At 47.1% G+C, this 19,945-nt stretch overlaps 8 protein-coding genes and 1 non-coding gene across 9 annotated transcripts; 5 read left to right on the top strand and 4 right to left on the bottom strand.

Annotated features, from left to right (window-relative positions):
- Nucleotides 1-1,950: 1,950 nt before the first annotated feature.
- EURHEDRAFT_460024 (glycoside hydrolase family 32 protein) lies at nt 1,951-3,885 on the top strand (the record flags this gene model as incomplete). Its single annotated transcript, XM_040784620.1, has 2 exons — nt 1,951-3,716; nt 3,765-3,885. 2 exons carry the CDS (start codon nt 1,951-1,953, stop codon nt 3,883-3,885), a joined length of 1,887 nt encoding a protein of 628 aa, XP_040637257.1.
- A 2,217-nt stretch (nt 3,886-6,102) lies between these two features.
- Nucleotides 6,103-6,601, top strand: EURHEDRAFT_379267 (uncharacterized protein; the record flags this gene model as incomplete). The annotated part of the gene is made up of 2 exons (XM_040779154.1): nt 6,103-6,296; nt 6,391-6,601. 2 exons carry the CDS (start codon nt 6,103-6,105, stop codon nt 6,599-6,601), a joined length of 405 nt encoding a protein of 134 aa, XP_040637256.1.
- A 984-nt stretch (nt 6,602-7,585) lies between these two features.
- Nucleotides 7,586-9,362, top strand: EURHEDRAFT_504387 (cytochrome P450). The gene is made up of 2 exons (XM_040785811.1): nt 7,586-8,762; nt 8,819-9,362. Exons 1-2 carry the CDS (start codon nt 7,647-7,649, stop codon nt 9,170-9,172), a joined length of 1,470 nt encoding a protein of 489 aa, XP_040637255.1. The 5' UTR covers nt 7,586-7,646; the 3' UTR covers nt 9,173-9,362.
- Nucleotides 9,363-11,049: 1,687 nt separating this feature from the next.
- EURHEDRAFT_404324 (uncharacterized protein) lies at nt 11,050-11,547 on the bottom strand (the record flags this gene model as incomplete). The annotated part of the gene is made up of 1 exon (XM_040780301.1): nt 11,050-11,547. One exon carries the CDS (start codon nt 11,545-11,547, stop codon nt 11,050-11,052), a length of 498 nt encoding a protein of 165 aa, XP_040637254.1.
- A 309-nt stretch (nt 11,548-11,856) lies between these two features.
- On the bottom strand, nt 11,857-14,039 carry EURHEDRAFT_387939 (damage-control phosphatase ARMT1 family protein). Its single transcript, XM_040779723.1, has 5 exons — nt 13,821-14,039; nt 13,695-13,765; nt 13,508-13,638; nt 13,336-13,451; nt 11,857-13,286 (listed from the first exon to the last, which is right to left on the bottom strand). Exons 1-5 carry the CDS (start codon nt 13,840-13,842, stop codon nt 12,196-12,198), a joined length of 1,431 nt encoding a protein of 476 aa, XP_040637253.1. The 5' UTR covers nt 13,843-14,039; the 3' UTR covers nt 11,857-12,195.
- Nucleotides 14,040-14,227: 188 nt separating this feature from the next.
- EURHEDRAFT_t107 lies at nt 14,228-14,299 on the top strand. The gene has a single exon. It is a non-coding gene; the product is annotated as a tRNA-Trp (tRNA).
- Nucleotides 14,278-16,449, bottom strand: ppt1 (protein serine/threonine phosphatase PPT1). The gene is made up of 5 exons (XM_040777795.1): nt 16,114-16,449; nt 15,961-16,041; nt 15,444-15,868; nt 14,664-15,394; nt 14,278-14,616 (listed from the first exon to the last, which is right to left on the bottom strand). The coding sequence occupies exons 1-5, from the start codon at nt 16,149-16,151 to the stop codon at nt 14,581-14,583; spliced, it is 1,311 nt and encodes a 436-aa protein (XP_040637252.1). The 5' UTR covers nt 16,152-16,449; the 3' UTR covers nt 14,278-14,580.
- Nucleotides 16,450-16,510: 61 nt separating this feature from the next.
- Nucleotides 16,511-17,667, top strand: spt4 (transcription elongation factor SPT4). Its single transcript, XM_040782415.1, has 4 exons — nt 16,511-16,714; nt 16,794-16,991; nt 17,062-17,114; nt 17,173-17,667. The coding sequence occupies exons 1-4, from the start codon at nt 16,637-16,639 to the stop codon at nt 17,204-17,206; spliced, it is 363 nt and encodes a 120-aa protein (XP_040637251.1). The 5' UTR covers nt 16,511-16,636; the 3' UTR covers nt 17,207-17,667.
- Nucleotides 17,518-19,602, bottom strand: gatA (4-aminobutyrate transaminase gatA). Its single transcript, XM_040782414.1, has 5 exons — nt 19,421-19,602; nt 19,102-19,348; nt 19,010-19,045; nt 17,797-18,959; nt 17,518-17,734 (listed from the first exon to the last, which is right to left on the bottom strand). The coding sequence occupies exons 2-5, from the start codon at nt 19,341-19,343 to the stop codon at nt 17,688-17,690; spliced, it is 1,488 nt and encodes a 495-aa protein (XP_040637250.1). The 5' UTR covers nt 19,344-19,348; nt 19,421-19,602; the 3' UTR covers nt 17,518-17,687.
- Between the last annotated feature and the right edge of the window lie 343 nt (nt 19,603-19,945).

The following is a 19,945-nucleotide window of genomic DNA, read 5'->3' as shown; positions in this document are numbered from 1 at the left end:
TGTGCTGACAGTAAACGAGATATGACACCCTTTTCATCGATTATGTTCAGATGATCTCAGATGACTGCCTGAGGACGGCACTAGACGTCCTTCTCCGGTTACTTTGATGGATTTCTATCCAGCATCTACTGACGCTGAAAAGTTGACGGAATCAGAAGTAACTTACATTCAACTAGCTCTCAGACGGTCTCCCTCCAGATCACATCGTGCGACAATCCAACCAAATGTGCAGACTCGAACCCAGTTGCTCGGAAAGTCCTTGGTTCCTCATGAGCGAACAAGGACGACGGCAACCAGTGGATTGTCGTCTGCAATTTGACTGACAAAGCCATCTACAAGTTCGACAATGACAAAACACCCTGGGTGTTTGTTCCGCTTCCAATGGAAGGAAGCTGCTGGGATTATATTAGAATATTTCGTCCAACTCCCACGATGCGATCCTGGGGGTTTTCTAGTGTGTGGTTGACGGCCATTTTCACGAAATGGGCACTCCGCAATATGACATGTTATGGTTAGATGCTGCTACGTACAGGTCCATTAATGGCGCTGAATTCATGCAGGCAGATCGGATTCTTTAACTAAATCAACGGTTACCAAGAAAAGCACGCGACAACTGGCCTACCTCGGTCGTCATATTTGGAGTAACAGAACTAAAGACAAAAGTTTAAAGAAGACGCCAAATAGTAATTCACTAATTCGAGGAGCATAGTACGAATAGTTTTAATCATCTTGGTCATAAGGGACAAGGCAATACTTGAGAAGTGGGAGCATTTTCCCGATATTACCCGCACAGTGCTGGGCAATATATGGGTGACGGCGAGCAGTATTACTGTGTCCAGGAAGTCATGGTCACATCCAACGGAATGACGGGAGCTCCGATGAGATTCTCATTCGGAGACCTTCTTGATAGGGACCCCCAAAATAAGAAGACCGACATCATCTTGAATGACGAAGACTTTCACTATATAAAACGCGCTATCTTTGATCCAAGGATAGGTGATGCGCATTTGGAGAAATCAAATTAAGAGGAGCTCTCGTTGTTCGAGAAAATTTGGAGGCAAGCTCTGGCTATCATTGGTTGCAAGTGGCTAGTATCAAATAATTGGATTAGATATGGAGCTCTCTCTTTCCTTCTGTACCATTTCCATGGCTAATCGCCGCGCATCGTGCAAGCTGCTGTCGGTCCTAACTGTTTATTAAGCTAAGCTCTAGCTAACAGAACAAAAAGTGTCTATCTTGAAAAATAACAAATAGCATGAGTGGCAGCTTTACAAGACGAACGCATTGCCATGTATTGCCAGGTTTTCGGATTGCCATAGTTCCAGTGTGTTGCGTACCTCTACATTTATGCGAAACTAGAAAAAAGCGGATCATATTCAAAATCTGATAGCAACTCACATGTAGTCCTTTTATCTGATTGGGATCTACGGAGAAATATGTTGGACTGTGTATTCCCCATGTGCACTATAGAATGCCTTGATTCGTTAGTGGTAACTGTTCCACTGTTGTGGGTGAAGGGACCGGCGATTCGGTCAGCACCTTGACTAGTTTCGTGTTATCAATCTCCTGTTTTCTTTCTCGATGGTCTGATATTGGTCTTCTCTCTCCGAATGCCGGAGTAGGCAATTGTCGGGGCTTTCCTGGTTAGGGCTAGGGTCGTGGAACCACCATCAACAAAAGACAAATACACGAACCCTTCAAGCCCACGAGGCTTTCGGGTAAATTACGGATAGTTAGCAATTACTAGAAAGAGATTAGGATAAAAGTTCCGAAGCACGTTAGCCATTGTCAGGGGTCCGTCGGGAGTTCGTCGGGGAATTTACTTCGGAGTTTCCGCGGTTTTCCCGATATATCAAGATGATTATTTTGTCTACTTATTTTTCTGTTTCTGCACATATCTGAAAGTATAGACCTCAGAATTCTGTTATCTTTCTTCTCATTTTTACCGCAATGAAGGGCTCAACCGCAGTTGAGCTTCTTGCCGTGAGCTGGGCAGGTGTTGGTGCCGCTCTAGACTACAACGCGCCACCGGGTAACCTATCCACCCTTCCCAATTCGACGCTTTTCGAAACCTGGAGACCCAAAATTCACGTCCTCCCGCCAACTGGCCAAGTTGGGGACCCATGTGCACACTACAGTGACCCTGAAACTGGTTTGTTCCATGTTGGCTACCTGCACAATGGCAGCGGAATCGCTACTGTCCAGACAGATGACCTTGTGCACTATTATGATGTGAACAAGAACGGCAACTTCTCCCTCACTCCTGGTGGTGCAAATGATCCTGTTTCTGTGTTCGATGGCTCTGTCATTCCCAGTGGCGTTGATGGCAAGCCAACAATGATCTACACCTCAGTTTCATCGTTGCCGATCCATTGGACCCTTCCTTATACCCGGGGAAGCGAGTCCCAGTCCCTGGCTGTCACTTCTGATGGAAAGAATTTCACCAAGTTTGACATCCCGCCTGTGATTCCTGGGCCTCCAGCAGGCTTGGACGTTACTGCTTTCCGTGACCCATTTGTCTTCCAGAACAAGGAGTTAGATCGAACCCTTAATAGCGCCAAGGGCACTTGGTATGTCACTATCTCTGGTGGTGTTCACGATGTCGGCCCTAGTATCTTCCTTTACCGCAGTAAGAGCTCCAACTTTGAGCAGTGGGAGTATCTTGGGGAATGGTTCAATGCGCCTTCTAACTCGACTTGGGGTAACGGTGACTGGGCCGGAGTCTATGGGTTTAACTGGGAGACTGTCAATGTGTTCGGTCTTGATAAACAGGGATACAACTACAATGGTGATTCTTTCATGACTTTTGGTGTGGAAGGCTCCTACATGCCTATCCAGAAGGCTGTGTCCTCTTTGCATGCTCAGCTGTGGGCAGCTGGCAGTGTCTCAACCGTTGATGGAAATGTGACTTTCAATCCCAACATGGTTGGCTTTCTTGATTGGGGCTTGTCTGCATATGCTGCGGCTGGAAAGGTTTTGCCCAGCACATCTAAAGCATCGTCCAGAAGCGGTGCTCCGGACCGTTTCATCTCCTATGTCTGGTTGACTGGAGACGTGTTTGAGGCAGTCAAGGACTTCCCCAAGGCACAACAGGGATGGCAGAGTACCCTTCTCCTCCCACGTGAGCTGAGCGTGCATACGATCCCCAATGTGGTGAACAACGATCTCGTCCACGAGACCGCCTCCTGGCGCGTGGCTAGCAACTCCTCTGCCGGTAGCTGCGTCGAACTTGAAACCTTAGGCGTCAACATCGCGCGGGAAACCTACAACGCTATTACTGCTGCCCCGTCCTTCTCAGAACCGAGCCGTAAACTCTCGAAGGCCGGAATTGTTCCCTTCAACCGCTCGCCTGACAGCAAGTTCTTTGTCCTCAACGCCCAGATCTCATTCCCGCAGTCTGCGCGTGGCTCTGGCCTCAAGTCTGGCTTCCAAATCCTCTCGTCTGAGCTTGAGTCCACCACAATTTACTACCAGTTCTCGAACGAGTCGATTGTCATCGACCGCTACAATACTAGTGCTGCTTCGCAGACTACCAGTGGGATCAACTCGGACCCAGAGTCTGGACGTCTGCGTTTGTTCGACATCAACAATAGCTGCAACGGTAGCGGTAAAGACAAGAATGAGCACATGGAAACTTTGGACCTTACCATCGTGGTCGACAACTCTGTTCTCGAGGTTTATGCCAACTCACGCTTCGCACTGTCTACTTGGGCTCGGTAAGCTCTCTTTCTGCACACATTTATGACACAAGCTAACTATCGTAGTTCCTGGTATGCCAACTCAACTGAGATCCGCTTCTTCCATGACGGCGAGGGTGAGACCTCATTCAGCAATATCCAAGTCTCAGACGGCTTGTACGATGCTTATCCCGAGAGATTGCGGTAAGCAGCTTTCTGGGCATTGTTTCTGAGATGCATTTGCTACCTGTATAATTTGCATACACTGTAATTTAATTTTGCATTACGGTGGGGGTCGGTTTTTTTGAGGCATGTTCATAGTGGAAGCGAGATAGATATTATTAATTTCATTGAGATTTTCATAGTACCCTTCTGGGCACTGCGCTCTAAGTTTGAAAGGTGCACAAAAGAAACTCACATAGAAGGAAGGACCTCTAAAGTACAATACTAATTGTCATAGGGCTAGCCATCCAGGCATTCAGTGAGTTCAGCTAGTCCATGTGACTTCATAAGTTATTAAATGATTTTCCTTTACTTTTTTGCCATTTTTCTCTTTATATTTCTCTCTTCTCTTTTTTCGATCCTCGAAACACTTCCTGTCCATTGTTCACTATGCCTGAGCCATCCCTGGATGACCTGGAAGCCTTGAAAGCCAAGAGAACCCAGGTAATCCAGAATCGGCTGAGACGCTCACAAAAGCGGAAAGCTTGGAAGGCCTTGAAGTTCCCAAAAACTCGGAAAACCCGACCAACCGTCAATAACAGAAAGCCAAAGCGCTTCTAGCTCGTCGGGACCAGCTAGCTGCAGAGGTCCCAGACGCCTCGCGGAAGGGCTCTGAAGATCCGCCTGAACAATCCTCTGAACATCCTGAAGGCGCCAAAGAAGCTTCTCACAAAGGACCTGACACTGGCATCGTGTTCGAAACGAAAATTTCTCTATCGTAGTCTATGCTTAAGGGGGTCCTGGTTCTATATATATGACAAGCAACGGCGACCATGTACTTTTACATTAGTATGGCATTTTGAACTTAGGTCAATTGGTATATTATTCACCTCTGCGATGGCCCAGGGCTGGAGTAGGGCTTGGTGGCGAGCCATGATGGGTTGAAAGTCCGGGCGTTTCTATCTGTCTTTTTCAGGTGTTGAGTTCTCGTTCTGGATAAAGAATAAAGCCAATCTGTAGTTCTCTTGAATGTGTCTTGACTCTTTTCTGGTGTACAATTTAGGTGATAGACAGTACTAATTCTCTGAATACATCGAGAAGCGTAAATTTAAAGATGAAGATGGTAGACATCCGGCGAACAGGCAACCGTGGATGATCTGTCTATCTCACCATCAACAAGTATAACCTCCAGGTAGACTAATATATATCAATATGTCAAATTAAGTTCTCGATTTGACGGGCTTTGTACGAAAAATCGACGGAAGAGATATACAGATCGAAGAGCAGATTACAGAGGTCACCGTCAGCGAATTTGCACAGCATCATGTTCTGACTCTATCCCGCTACCTTAATGAAAATGAGCCGGTAATGTTTAAAGTCCGCTCCGATTAGGGTTATATCTCAGCTAAGATTCAAGGATATTCCCGACAAGCCAGTCTTAAACCTAAGAATTTCGAGACTGGAGACCCTAACGTTAAAAAAAATCCCATTTAATGACTTTCTCTTAGAGTTTGATCTATTCGAACACGTCAATTGCATTGGCCATGTACCAAAGTACATCACTCATCTCACCGTAGGCCAGGCCCGGGCTTTCCATACCAATAAGGGTTCCTCAATTGTTGGTCTTGAGCCGTGTTCCAAGAGAGACGGTTGACGATATCTACATGGATTTTTCTCATGAGCAGCTTGAAAGTATATGAAAGCAACTCTCTTATATCACTGGGTTAGTACCACATATCCAAGCCTGGTGTAAATGACTAACTAATGCAGGAACCAGGCATATGCGGCATGATAGATAGACCTTTTTTGAGCAACATCCCGACTTTCTACGGTATGATATTAGGAATAACAAGGTATGTGTACACTCCCTGTTAATTTGACTCTCGGTTGATTCTGACAATCTCAGTTATCTTGTTGACTTCATGTTCTGCAATGTTATAGACCCCGACGAGGACAATATCATTACAGAGGATGATGTCTACGTTCTGTCCTTCAACACTTGGTTGAGTAATCTTCACGAAGCTTCTGAATTATCAATGTCGAATGATGAGGTTCTTGGTCATTGTAATATAGCTCAGTAGCATTTCTGAATTGAGTGAGCTCAGCGATGAAAATCGCTGTTCGAGTATTTCTCTTGCCATTGAGCTTTTTACGTTAATTTCCTTGGAATTATCTTGTATTTGTTTCTCATAGACATAGATCAATAATTTGTACCACATGACCTATGAGTCTCCTTCGAGAGACAACACTCAAACATCACACAATGGCTGACATAAACCACATTTCTCTGCTGTCATACCTACAGGAGACCTTGTCTGCAATTCCTAGCTACCTTCAAGTTCATGAGCACAGCAGCTTTGATCCCACCTACGGACCGACGACATCGAAAGTGCCACCGTCTGGCACGACTTCAGCCTGGATGCCATCCTTCAGAAATACCACCATGCTCTTACACGAGTGAGTATCCGTTCAGATCCTATGCCTGTGTCTCCGTCTCCAATCGCTTGCGGCAACTTCCTAATATGAGACTCTGCGATAATGTCTTTCCCAGAATACGACAATCTCTGCGAGCTGAATTCAGCTACTTGGCTGAAGTGGGCCTAGGGTCCACGGATGGCATCTCACCAGTCATATTCGATAATGGAGGGACCATCCGGGAGATCGACGGTTATATTTCAGCCATAGCCTACTACGAGGCAGCATTCATCTTCAGCACTGATCCGAACCGTGCCCTGGGAGATGTTCAGATCCTCTGGGAGTGAAATACGGGGTTCGCTACCCATCCAGATCCCAATATGCGCGATAAGTACCGTCAATTACTGAGAAAAGTCAACTGGTACACGAATTAGCATGGTTCGAAATACGGCTGCATTCTCTCTCACCGCGAACTGGTGGTGCCCCGGCGGAAGGGTGATCGTAGGAACCTAGAGATTCCTGTACCAATTCCTTTTACTGCTGGTGGTACAAAAGAGAACTCCGAAATGACAGTTCTATTGGCGCTACACTTGCAACTCAGAAACATGCTGATTGTTACATATGTAATGGAGCTGTTTTGCTTATTCTCGGTGGTCGCCGAGAATCTATTTATTTGGACTACTACGCTGCATTAAACCGAGCCTTTCGAGTATGTGCATGAGCCATTGCCTATGCTACTGCACCCAATGGTAACCCTTGCGGAGGGCCGACGGAATTTGATTGACTACAGTCCCTCCACCTGGTAAATTTGGCGCTTAAAGCGAACGACAGGTTGACAGTATCCGGGAGATCTCCATTCCCTCCGTTTCACTATTAGCGAGTTACAAGCTCGACCGCCCTTAGCAACCCAATTGATGCAAAACATGGGGCGTTGTATCTGGTCTAGTTTGCTATGAACTTGGTTAGACTCCATTTGACAAACATAATAAAATTGACAGCAGTGTTGCACAAGTACAATGATTTGGTCGCACTAACCGTGCATGCTTTTCAGTTCTCAGCCTCGAGTACTAGCCGTCTTTATCGCAACTCCAAGACCGAAAACTTAGTACTCTCATGCGCCCTTGTATGTCAATCTGTACAGAGCCGGAAATATCGGACCTGAAAGGGAGATAAATCATTGGGCACTCGAAATGTTTCACTGCAGTATGACCAAACATGCATTTCCGGTCATGCACCTGTGCTTACAGCGTCCGGGGTCCACTTGTGATGGATATAGACTCACTTTGCCAGTTTTTTTTTTTCGCGCTCATGGAACTCATATCTCAACAAGTGTCAAGAGTCGTATGTTCACTCAACTCTGTTAAGCAATATTGAGATAGTCACACATCCACCATGATAAGTGTCTTTATCGTGTCGGCAGCTCTCTACTCTCTCTATTTCTTTGGGGGTGCAATTTGGAATATATACTACCATCCGCTACACAAAATCCCTGGACCCAAATTATGGATCGCCTTTCCTATTCTTCGCCACATCTCCCTTATTAGAGGACAACTCGAAGCTGATATCAAGGCCTTCCACGGCAAATACGGCAAGGTCGTGCGTTTCTCAACAGCTGAGGTCTCCTTCATCACGGCCAAGGCCTGGCGTGAAATCTACAATGATCTACCCAAGGCGGAACTGTCGACCAATGTTCCATTGGGAATCAACAATGCCAATGATAAGAATCATCGTCGCTACCGCAAAGCACTGGCGCATTCCTTCTCTACCAAGGCTCTGACAACTCAGGAGCCCGTTCTGATCGAATATACGGACAAGTTAATAAAAAGGATGAAAGGTCTCGCCGAGTCACAAAGACCCGCAGACATGGTCAAGTGGTACAATTCGACGACTTTTGACCTAATCGGCGACCTCGCGTTCGGAGTGTCGTTTGGAAACTTGGACACAGACGGGTACCACTTCTGGGTGTCCAACGTCTTCCAGGCGGTTCGAGGTATAGTCATGGGTACGATAAAGGACGCCTATCCAGTGCTGTTCAAGTTGTTTAGCTTCGCTTTTGGTCTCAACCGTTTCTCGGATGCGCGAGCAAGGCAATTAGAATACAGCAGCTTCACCATGCAAAACCGCCTGGCACGCGAGAAACCTCGCGACTTGGTCGATTTTATGGATGGTTTTTTGCAGTCAAAGGATAATATAACAGTAGAGGAAATGGAAGCCAACGCCAATCTATTGATCATTGCCGGAAGCGATACAACAGCAACTTTGCTCTCTGGTACGACCTACTACCTGCTCAGGACGCCGCGTGCGCTGGAAAAAGCCACTCAAGAGGTCCGCTCTGCTTTTAAGTCGGAATGCGAAATCAATTTTCTGAATACCACTGCCCGGCTGCCGTACATGATCGCCTGTCTCAGTGAGGGTATGCGAATGTATCCTCCTGTTCCGTCCGTTCTGCAGCGTGTAGCCATTTCTCCCGAGCCTACCGAGATATCAGGATACTATATATCCCAGGGGGTAAGTTGACTAGTTTATTTCTCGAATAAAAACAGTTCTAACCCACATCTGCATAGACAAAGGTAGGAGTACACCAATTTGCCGCTAATACATCTCCCATAAACTTCTACAACCCAGACAACTTTATCCCCGAGCGCTGGCTTCCAGAGATTAAGAAAGACCCATCCTCCCCATTCTACAATGACAATCGCGACGTGTGCCAGGTATTTTCGTACGGTCCGAGAGATTGCATAGGGAAGAACCTAGCCTATGCCGAAATGCGCGTGATTTTGGCACGCATGCTCTGGAATTTCGATTTGGAAATCTGCGAAGAGAGCAATAATTGGAATAGACAACGTACTTTTACGCTGTGGGAAAAGTCGCCGTTGATGGTTCGGTTGAAGCTTAGGGAGGGGATTGAAAAGCTTTGAGTTGGTTGAATTAGTAAAAGTAGGGCTGTGGAGTCATTGTTTAGTTTGATTCTTTGTGTTTTATTTCCTGAGAATCTACTATCTTTGTATCTTGGTGTTTTTCTTCTTTTGTCTCCTTTCCACCCATTCATACATGCTCCTTCTATATAAAGCATGGCTCCTGTTTACAGTTAATAATAATGTGTCAGGCAGTAGTTAGAACAAGAATAGTGTTAATTCTGAAAAAAAAAAATTCTTTAATAGCGCATGAAAGTTCCGGGTGTCAGTCCTAGAACCGTACTCGATTGCAACAGATATTCCGGGATTGGACCTGGACTTTCCCATATAACACAGATACGGTTGCCAAGTGAGTCTATCCTCTGTCTTATAGAGACCACATTATACCTCATGCCCATATTCATGAATGCCATTTTAGGCAAAGAAATTTGTTCTACAAGCATGGACCGACTAAGCAAAACCGCCGCCTAGAACTCAAACGACTAGGCCTATCCACTAAGGACCGAGGGCAGATATATTCGAGCATCCGAAAAAGTCACACAAGTCTCCTTTTAATTGAGAATTCATCTCCCTTCAAACTGAATCCAAAGGGGACGGTGCCGCCATTGTCTCCAAGAAGATTAAGGAAAACGATCTACCACGCGAGAAAGACTTTAAAGCAGAAAATCAACCAGGAAGGTCATTTTATGAAGGACAAGGAGAATATGGTGGTTTAAAATGATTTCAGGGTTGATCGGGGTCAAGATATGCATGCTACTAACCTTGCACAAGCATCGCAATCTCAGTGATGTCAAGGAAATATTTGGATCAAAGCCGCGAAATTAGCCACACCTGGAAGTGCTGCGATTTATCTCCCACATGCTTGCATAAATCCCTTTCCTTTACGATCATAAAGATAAAATTCAAGTTAATAGTCTTCAGCGTACGCTCTGGAGGACTTTGGAATCTGTGTAACACAGCTAGGCGAGCGAGGAACCTACCAGGGGACGTAAGAACATCACATTGATATGCGTACTCGCATGTGCGTTTTGTATGCTGGCATTTGGGTTCCGCAACAAAGTGCAAGAATTTCAAGACAATTCAAACTCACTACAGCATGGTTGCTATCAAAGTATTGTATAGCCCGCATAAAGTGTGCTTGTCGACATAATATAAAGGCGTAGTCTGCAATGCTAGCGTTGGGTTACCACGTGCAGCTTTACTACTGTCTGGACACTCTATGCCAGCACCCCTCATAATCAAATAGAACGTCGCATGGACACATTTATGAAAATGAGTGGCTAAATGCGACATAGCAAATGTTAGGTTGACAACCGCCAATGATATATGTTCATGTCATCAAGCATCTGGCAGTGATCACTGGAATCCTGGATGCGAAGTTGCAACGGGGTATCGCCCTGTCAGAACCATCTCAATATATTGGCTGCTTGGGACTATCGGAGTGGCTTATGTGCAGTTGAGTGAGAGTATAGAGAAAAATTTTTGTTATGTACGTATTATTTATGATACCTAGCCCTAGCCATTCATCGTCATAATCCAAGCTCTTTTACTTGCAGCCAGAGGGCTATATGCTAAAGCAATATAGTCGTCAACCGTCCTTTTACTTATATACTAGGATTTTATCTTATAGAGAACTTTCCTGAGACTGCTTTTCCGATAGCATGAGATACTCAAAGGAGCAATGTAGACACATTCCGCATATAACCCTGTCTCTGCCCAAGGGCAAGCAGGAATCTAAAGAGCCAGGATAGAAATCAATGACACCGGGTGCTCGCTAATGCGTAATACTGAAATACTCGCAGGCAAAAGAGATAAGTCTATCTGCGGGAATGGAAACAGACTTGCCGGTGACATGGTTCAGTACGACATCAAAGAGTAGCTCAGAAGCGACATTGAGGATAGCGAGGAATGACAGATATAGAGCCGTTAACAAGTCGAGAAAAATAAAGTTCTTGAAGTTCTGCGGGTATTCTATCCTTGTACATCTTCCAGTATTCAAGATGAAGACCCTTGTTATCAGCATGTGTATGGATGAGGATGACGACTCTGATCTTTCCATCAATATCAGCCAACCAAAGATGCGCATTGTTGCACAGTTGAGCCAAACCATCTGGTCTATCAACTTTAATAGTTATAGTTGGGACATCAACTGCTAGCTTTCTGGTATTATTGGGTCTAAGTGCTTCACTGGGCTCCTTGGCCCTAAACATATCAGCACGGTCTTCGCGGCCGGCTCCGATGAACAAATCAAACCGTGTGGTGCCAGTTAGTTGGGAATTCTCCGTAAACCCCACTGAAAACTTTTTCTTTGCGATTTCATGCTTTGTGCCGACAAGTTTCAGAATCAGGATTGTCGAGCGAAGAATCATGGAAAACATGTAAGAGTGGTAGCTTTGGCCGGTTTCTGTCGATTTGGGCTAGGATCCCCCTGCTGACCCCATGGAGCACTATGTATGACGAACAGCCGTCTTTAAATTCCTTAAAATTTGCTTAAACAAAGCCTTTGAAGTTAGGATAGTTGGCGAGCTAGTGGCGGTTGCTATGTTCAATGTTGTAAATCTCCTATGATGTTCGCTGACAAAAGTCGACATTTCAATTTCTGACGTTTTAGAAAATGAGTGCGTATGTGCAGGTGGTTGAAATTCTACAGGGAGGAAAGAAGATTTATGGCATCCACGACATTCAGGCTCTGATCAAGAAAATTATGATTCCTCAGGCAAACTGTGGGTGAGATGAGACTGACGCACCCTATTCAGCAAGCACAAGAACACATCTCAAGCCTGATCGATTCTCTCCGTTAAGCCCCAAACGCCTCATAGAGCAGTTCTTATTTCTCATCAGTTCAATCCGAATATAGATTGAACCCTAATGATAGTGGATTCAATCTACTGTAATCATGCCAATGACTTGATGTCACACATCCATCCTATCAAGAACAGCAGTGAATGGTGATAACTTTCTTTGTCACTGTATGTACGCATTATCTATATCTATCATTTTTCCAAAACAATCAAAATCCATGCAAGCTAAACCTTCCCATCACAGAAGGAAACAACAGCCCACTTCCCAGTCCAAGCCCACTCCCGCTTCTTATCACCACCTCCCCCAGGTGTCTGACGGAGTTCCTCATCCACACCAGCAGGAAGGCCAACAACGACGTCTGCCTTGCAGGTCCGGAAAGCCAGAACACGCAGACCGGAATTGGGGCCTAGAGGACCAATGGCAGTTGTGAATGGGGTTGTTGGGTCCCAGTCGGCGTCGTTGGTCAATTTGCGGTAGTTAAGGTCACCCTTGAGCAGGACCAATTCGCTGTTCTTGAGATCTTCGAATAGCTCGGGTGCGGTGTGAGGCATGCGCCAGTAGGATCCGGCACCAGTCCAGAATGGATCAGGTCGAATGACTAATTTCCCGTCTTGGTGAAGCTGGCTCCATTGGTTGTAAAGGAAGGTCACCTCGTCGAGTTCCTTCTCAGAGAGGGGCTGGTGCTCTCTGCCAGTCTCATCGGGGGCTGTGTAGAAATTCTGCGCGTCTTTCAGGGCGTTGAGAAGGTCTGGGAAGTCCGGGGGAGTAACGTCCGACACGAACCATGGGATCGACTTAGGGTGCAGCACAACCTTTGTCGCAATACCCGCAGAGAGCAAGTAACCGGCAAGAATAAGATCGACAAAGAGCTCGAACCCAGAGTTATCAAGCACAATATCCACCCGACGCTCCTGATCCTTCTTCTCCTTCTGTGCCTTTTGCAGAACATCAAACGCAGCATCCATATCATTAACAAGGATATTCTTCTCCGCCGCCTTGCGCGCCTGCGAGCCCTGCAACTTCTGCAAGTCCTCGTAGGTAAGCGTAGTCAACAACGACAGATCCGTTGCATTTCCCCACAGGCAAATCTCGCACATCTCCGAGAAGAGCACTCGTCTTGCTTGCTCGATCTGTTCTGTTGTCTTTCCGTCCTTGCCCTCGCCTTTCTCGGCTTCGAGGGCGAGCTCCTTGTATCTGGCTGCAAGTTCCAGCACGGCGGGTCGAGAGGATTTGAATGTGGACATCTTCTGGCGGGCAAAAACATCGTATCCTTTCCAGTGCTTGGACTGCGCGAAGAATGTGCTTAAGCGTCTGTCTGTTTCTTGTCAGTTGCCTCTTCTTCGTTTTGAAATACTCAAACATACACATATAACACTCCATATACAACCACGGCCCATTACACCACGATAATTTCCCCCTCTGCTCCAATTCCTTATTATACTCAGCGGCCGTTGGCTCCAGTCCATCATCCGGGATTGGTCTGCGCATAACCCAGTTAAAAACCATTCATTCTCTTATCAAGTAGTCAATACTCACGTCAATAGCCTATCGTGCTGCAGTTCGTATTTCAAATTGGCCAGGTTCTCAATAATAGCCTTGCCCTCTTTCCGCTTCTCCTCATCACCCACGTCGCCCACAGTACGGTGGAGGTCGTCGATAGCGCCGGTCTAGCGAAAGAATGTTAATTAGCACAATAACCCCGAGTAAGGGGATGAAGACTTACCAGAATAACAGGCCATCGCTCATGTGCCGACACGTAACCGAAGCTCGAGCTGTCGGAGGTGTGAAACTGCGCTGATGGCGGGGTTAGTTTGGCAACTAGTATGACAACAGTGGGATGAATGCTTACGGGTTTGGGGATCGAACTCCATTTTAGATCTTTTTGAGTTACAATGACTCTATATAATAGCAAGTAGTCGGGATTGTCTGAAAGAAGATGAACAATAAAAGAAAAAGGTGTTAGAGGAGACTTGTCGAGATCCAGATTGGTTTCTTGTCCCTCCGCGGGGTTCTAATTAAATAATCACAGCATTGAAACGGCAATTGAAGATTGACATCAACGTTCTAGAATTTTATAAGCTATTCACTAGTTCAAAATTGCTATATAAAGCAAACACAAGTGTTTTGCACACAGCCACTGTGTCCCTCTATAGCCATTGGCATGCATTGATACTCGAACATGCATACCCCGGCTATTGGCGACAACTCTTCTCGTCTCTTCTGAATGCAAAAATAAAACTCAATTCCTTCAATAATGGGCCTATGGCGCAACGGTAGCGCGTGTGACTCCAGATCACAAGGTTATCCGTTCGAATCGGGTTGGGCTCACAATTTTTTTTTTTAATCCTCTCTTTTCACTCTCATTTATTTTTTTTTTAATCTTCAAAGCATGTTTAGTTTCAAGGGCTTATGACACCATGACATATATGCAGTGAAAATCATTTTATTCCAAGACAACAAAACATAGAATATCAGGCTCTAATCTCATCATCTCGTCGCTACGTCAAGAATATATGAATAAAGTACCAAAAGAGCTAGAGGAGTCTGAAACTGCCCTCGAATCCAGAAACGCCAACCCGCTACTCTCGTGCCAATGTTAAATCATCACATCACATCATAGATAGAAGCGAGTTCTGGGCATATGCCTGCAACGGTCAGTGATGTTTATAAAGTGGGCAGGGAAAGGGCTTACCATCGGTTTGATAGGGGGATGAGGCACTGCCTCAAACACCTGGTAATTGAGCTTAAGTTCCGGTCCAAGGTTGATATAGGCACCCTTGTTCTCTGTCGTATCGCAGTATTTCGGTGCGGAAAAGACGGTGATGCAGCGTCCGTCGTGCTCGACCTCGTAACCTTCCATGCGAACCTCGTGCGAACGGATGATGGCCTCGAGACCGTTCTTCTCACAGAACCGCTTTGTGATATCGGGACCGAACTGGAGACCGACACCTCTCTTGCTGGGTCCACGACCAGGTGCTGTTTGCGGGTCTGTCCAGAGCATCTCCATCATCAGACCCTGCTGGCCGGGCTGGCGCTGGTTGTGTCGGTTCAGTTTCCGGATGTCATTCAGGGAAATGCTGTCGTCCGAGAAGAGACCGCCATGTAGGACCAGGTACTTTTCTCCAATCAGGGTGGCCAAGGGCAGAGCGGAGAATGACTCGGAGAAAACCTTGAATACCCGCTCGTTATACTTGGCCTTGCACTCGCCTTCGAAGCCATAGGCCTTGTTCATATCATCTGTCTCGTGGTTGCCACGGTTGAGGAAGATACCATTGGGGCGAAGCCACTTGTAGGCGTAGAGGACCAAGGCGATTTCTGTCGACCACGAGCCGCGATCGACAAAGTCTCCGTTGAAGAGATATGCATGCTTGTCTGAGGGGTAACCGTTTCTTCGGAAGATTTCGAGAAGATCGAAGAATTGACCTGTTGCCATTAGCAGGTGAACAAATGTCGGAATTAGGATAGTACTCACCGTGTGTGTCACCACACACAGTCAGTTTATTCCCCTCTTCCACCCCGATCTCAACCATCGTCGGTTCCGCATAGACAAGATCCCTAACAGCCTTGATGATCTGGAACACATACTTGCGGTGAATCTTCTTCCCGTTCTTGAACCGCTCAATCATATCATCGATGAACTCCTGTGTCATTTCATTCCCAATCCGGACACCGTCATACCCATCGTCCACAGCCATAGAATCGATATCCAAGTCTTCGAAAGCTGATGGTGGATCACCAACTTCAATCGCCTTCTCAAATTCCACACGACGGACGAGCTTCTCACAGTCTGCTAGCTTTAGTTTCGCATCGCGGTTGTTGGGTTCTCGCTTGACAACGGCCTTGAAGTCTTTCAAGGCCTCGCGGTGGTTAAGGATAGCGGTGTTGGCAAGGGCGCGCCTCCAGTATGCCTATAATCTGTCAGGTCTGCCCGTCTTTCTCTCCCTTCTTATCTCCATCCCAGTGAATGCCCGCAAGCCCGAAAGACTAACCTTGATATAACCCGGATCAAGCTCCAACGCCTTCGTGGCATCCACAATGGCAAACCCATGCGCCTCGAGTTTAATATGCGCCTGTACCGATTAGCTTTTGATCATCCATCCGTCTGCAGCCACCCGTCCGAAACCCGAATCCGAATCGCATACCTGAGCGCGATTGCTGAAGTACGACGGCTCCTTGTCATATTTCTCAATGGCCTTTGTGTAGAATTCCACTGCGGCTGGCCATTCGTGCTGAGCAAAGGCTTTGTTTCCTTGCACTTTGAGTGCGTTGGCGGCTTCGATGTCCGACATGGTAGGAGGGGTGAGGGGGGTCACGAGACAGAGAGGGCAATGGAATAATAAAAGGGAGGAAACCAAAGCCTCCAGTGTAAATGAAAGACCAAGTAATATAAAGAAAAACAAGAAGAATACAGAAGGAAAAATAAATAAAATAAAGAGAGAACGTAGCCTATGTTCCTGGCTGACAATGTAAGGTAAGGTGCCTAGTAGAAAACTAAAAGTTCGCCTCCGCCTGCGGTCGTTCATTTTGCTCCGACGGCTTGGCATTTTGCGCGGTTCCAGAATCGTCGGCCGCCGTTCTCCGTTCCTAGCTAGCACTGCTTCAACTTCCTCATTCAATATATCTAAGGAACAGCTAGCTTCTGGGGAACCCTAAAAATCTATTACAATGACTTACTACGTCCCCCCAGGCCAACAGCGCACCCTCCGTGCCTGCATGGTTTGCTCCCTCGTTCAGCTTCACAACGTGCGCTTCACCCCCAACCCCCCAATATACCCTTCTCAAACAAGACCAAAGCATACTAACATCTGTTCTATCTATGCAGAAATTCATGCGCGAAGGCTGCCCGAATTGCGACAATGTCCTCGGCCTACGCGGCAACAACGACGCCATTCAAGAATGCACATCCCAGGTCTTCGAAGGCTTGATTACGCTCAGCGATCCGAATACCAGCTGGGTGGCTAGGTGGCAGAGATTGGACAGTTATGTGCCAGGGACGTATGCGGTTAAAGTTACGGGTTCGGTATGTTTCCCTATGAGGCTGAGGATTGCGAGGGGGAAGAATGAGAGATGGCTAATGGGTTAATGGACAGTTGCCCGACGATGTGATTTCGAATTTGGAGGATGCTGGTGTGAAGTATATTCCGTATGTTCTTCATGCTTAATTGCTGCGCGTTGGTTTGCTGGTGGCTGACTTGAAATAGGAGAGATGGAAGTACCGGCGAAGAGGAGCCTTGATGGGACACCTGTTCCTTGCGCATTGTTTTTAAATGCTCGATATCCCCTCGAAATACACTTACCACCGACTCGACCAATGAATTGACGGCGACGACGACCTTACCCGCTTTGAGGAACGCGTTGAGAAGGCATAGGCTCGCATATCTGTTGCACATACGGAGTTACGGTCATGGTCTGGGTTATACATTTGCTTTTAGTTCATCTGGGATTAGCCAGGGGTTGTTTGTTGAATCTTCGGTTTTCTTTCGCATTTACAATTTAGAAGGGTCTTGTCCTTATTCGACTACCGATCTCTTACGATGAAACTGATACCCGAGCAGGCGACTTGTGAGAACAGAATTAAATCAATTGAGCGTTAAATATCATGTCATAAACATCCGCCGGAATGCGTGCAGAAACCCATATAACTCCGAAACAAGCCCAGGTAGTCAGGAAATAACAATCAAACAAGGAAATTCATCGATACACAGTTAATTCCAGATTACAGCGCCTTGATCACACTCTCGAGTCTCTCCAGGAGAATATCGGCTAAAGAAAGTTAGTATATCTACTTTTAAACGAAGAGACAATAGCGAGTAACAGTAACATACCATGATGGTTCTGGAAAATAAGCATAGGCCTCAATCGAACAGCACTTTGTCCGCTGCCGCCAATGTTGACACCAACAGTCTTAGCCTTAGCCAGGATCTCATCCCGCTTAGGCGAGTCCCAAGCGATGAAAGTACCCTGACCCTTGCCACGCAGGTTCTGGAAGTGCTGCGGGTACTGCTGCGAAAGACGCTCAAGACCGGCGTACAGATAAGCACCAGTAGCAGCGGTGTTTTCAACCAGACCCAGACGTTCGATCTCCTCGATAATACCGCGGAAGATCAGAGCGCGGGATGGGTCACCCATCCAGGTATTAAACTGGCGGTAGGGTTTGTTGGGCCGCAGGGCAGGGTTGCCGTAGTAGTAGCCGGCTGTCTGGGCCTTCTTGGAGAAGGTGACCATATCCGGAGGGGACTGGAGGTTCCAGTGGTCGTGGGCCCAGAATTTTCCGGTAGCACCAACACCGGTCTGGACTTCGTCGACGATGAAGAGGACATTGGTGCGCTTAGTAATTTCGCGCAGGCCTTGGAAGAAGGCGGGCGAGGCGTGGTTGTCACCACCCTCGGACTGGATGGGCTCGACCATGACGGCGGCAACGGGGTTGTGGTACTCCTTGATAAGGCGCTCGACCTCTTGCAGGCAGCGCTGCTCCTCCTGGGCGTTCTCCTGAGCATGCTCCTCGAGCGGGTACTTCAGTGAGGGGAAGGTAGCCTGGGGCCAGTCGAAGGCGGGGATATCCAACTTGTGAATAGCCTTGCTACGGGTCGTAGACAGACTGCCGAAGAGGCGGCCGTGGAAAGCGGACTTGAAGGACAGGATGGACAATTGCGGAGATCCAGGCTGCTGGTTCTGCATGGTGGACTCCAACTCTTGCTCACTAAAGTCGGCCTCGGGTCCTCCACGCTCCATCTGGCGACGGTACATGAAGGCCGCCTTGTAGGCAATCTCGTTGGCGTCGGAGCCGGCCATGGCAGTGTACACCTGATTTAGGCCCTTGGGGGCAACCTTGAGGACACCAGTTTTGAGAATATCAGCCCATTCAGCAGAAGGAAAGTTACCCAGAGCTGGTCTGTTGATCAATGAAGTAATCATCTCGGGCGATGTGGCCACCTTCTCGAGATGGGGGTTGTTGTATCCGACGGGGATAGAGGCAATCTGTGCGTAGCTATATAATGTTAACCACAATTCCTTATCCCAGATAGGTTATTGACTTACACATCAAGAAGAGTGTTTCCGTCAAGGTCAGAGATACTACCGCACGTTAGCTATCCACCTTCTTCGCCTCATTCCACAAGCACAATACATACTAGTTTCCAATGGACTTAGTGTAGTCAGTCAACATGTTCAAGCTGCGCACATCAAATACTTCATTCAACTCCGCGGCGACCTTCTTATTGTTTGGTCCCGGAATGGCCGAGGACACCGTGGGACCAGAAGGCTCATTGGAGAAGTATGGCTGGGCTGCCCGCAACGGCGTGGTGCTGAGGGTGCGGGCAGCGGGAAGGCGTGCGAAAGATCGCAGCTTAAGGCCGGGGCGGAGGGCAGACATGATGGCTGAAGTTCAAGTTGGTTAGCGTTTGAAACACGGTCAGGCAGGTCTTAAAAGGGCTTCAATGTGTCACTTACACTGCTAAACGTAGCACTTGTGGGGAGAAGCTAGATGGCCGAGGAGATAAGACCTTTAGCAAAGCACGCGGCGAAAAACTGGAAACACAAGACCCAACAAGAGATACGAATGAATTGAGCACAGTCTGATAAGTTTCAACTTCGATCGAGGGGTACGTCCCTTATATATGTCTTCTTTTATCGCCGTTGGAGCTCAATCGGAGCTTTGCCCCGCGAATCCGACCAGCTGTATTCGGCGGTATGGACCAATCAGAGGCCATAATCGGCGTTACCGCCGCCGAGGTCAGCAAAAGGAAAGGCGGTTCGAACGGATTGGGAAGGCAATGGAGATCGGAGGCACTGTGGGTGGGATGGAATATAGTGGGGTGCATATCTGTAATTGTACTCTGTATTCTATCACTTGGGAAAGTTCATAGCCAATGGCAGGAGTTTTGTTTTTTCGTTCAATCGACTGTTTTGATAGCTTTATCAAGTCTTGGCATGCGATAAGGATGTGGAGTAAAAGATAACTCTTAATAAGGCACT

Source organism: Aspergillus ruber (genome assembly GCF_000600275.1).
Source record: "Aspergillus ruber CBS 135680 unplaced genomic scaffold scaffold00021, whole genome shotgun sequence".
Lineage (NCBI taxonomy): Eukaryota > Fungi > Ascomycota > Eurotiomycetes > Eurotiales > Aspergillaceae > Aspergillus > Aspergillus ruber.
The sequence above is the reverse complement of the archived record's forward strand: the minus strand, read 5'-3'. Positions and strand labels throughout refer to the sequence as shown.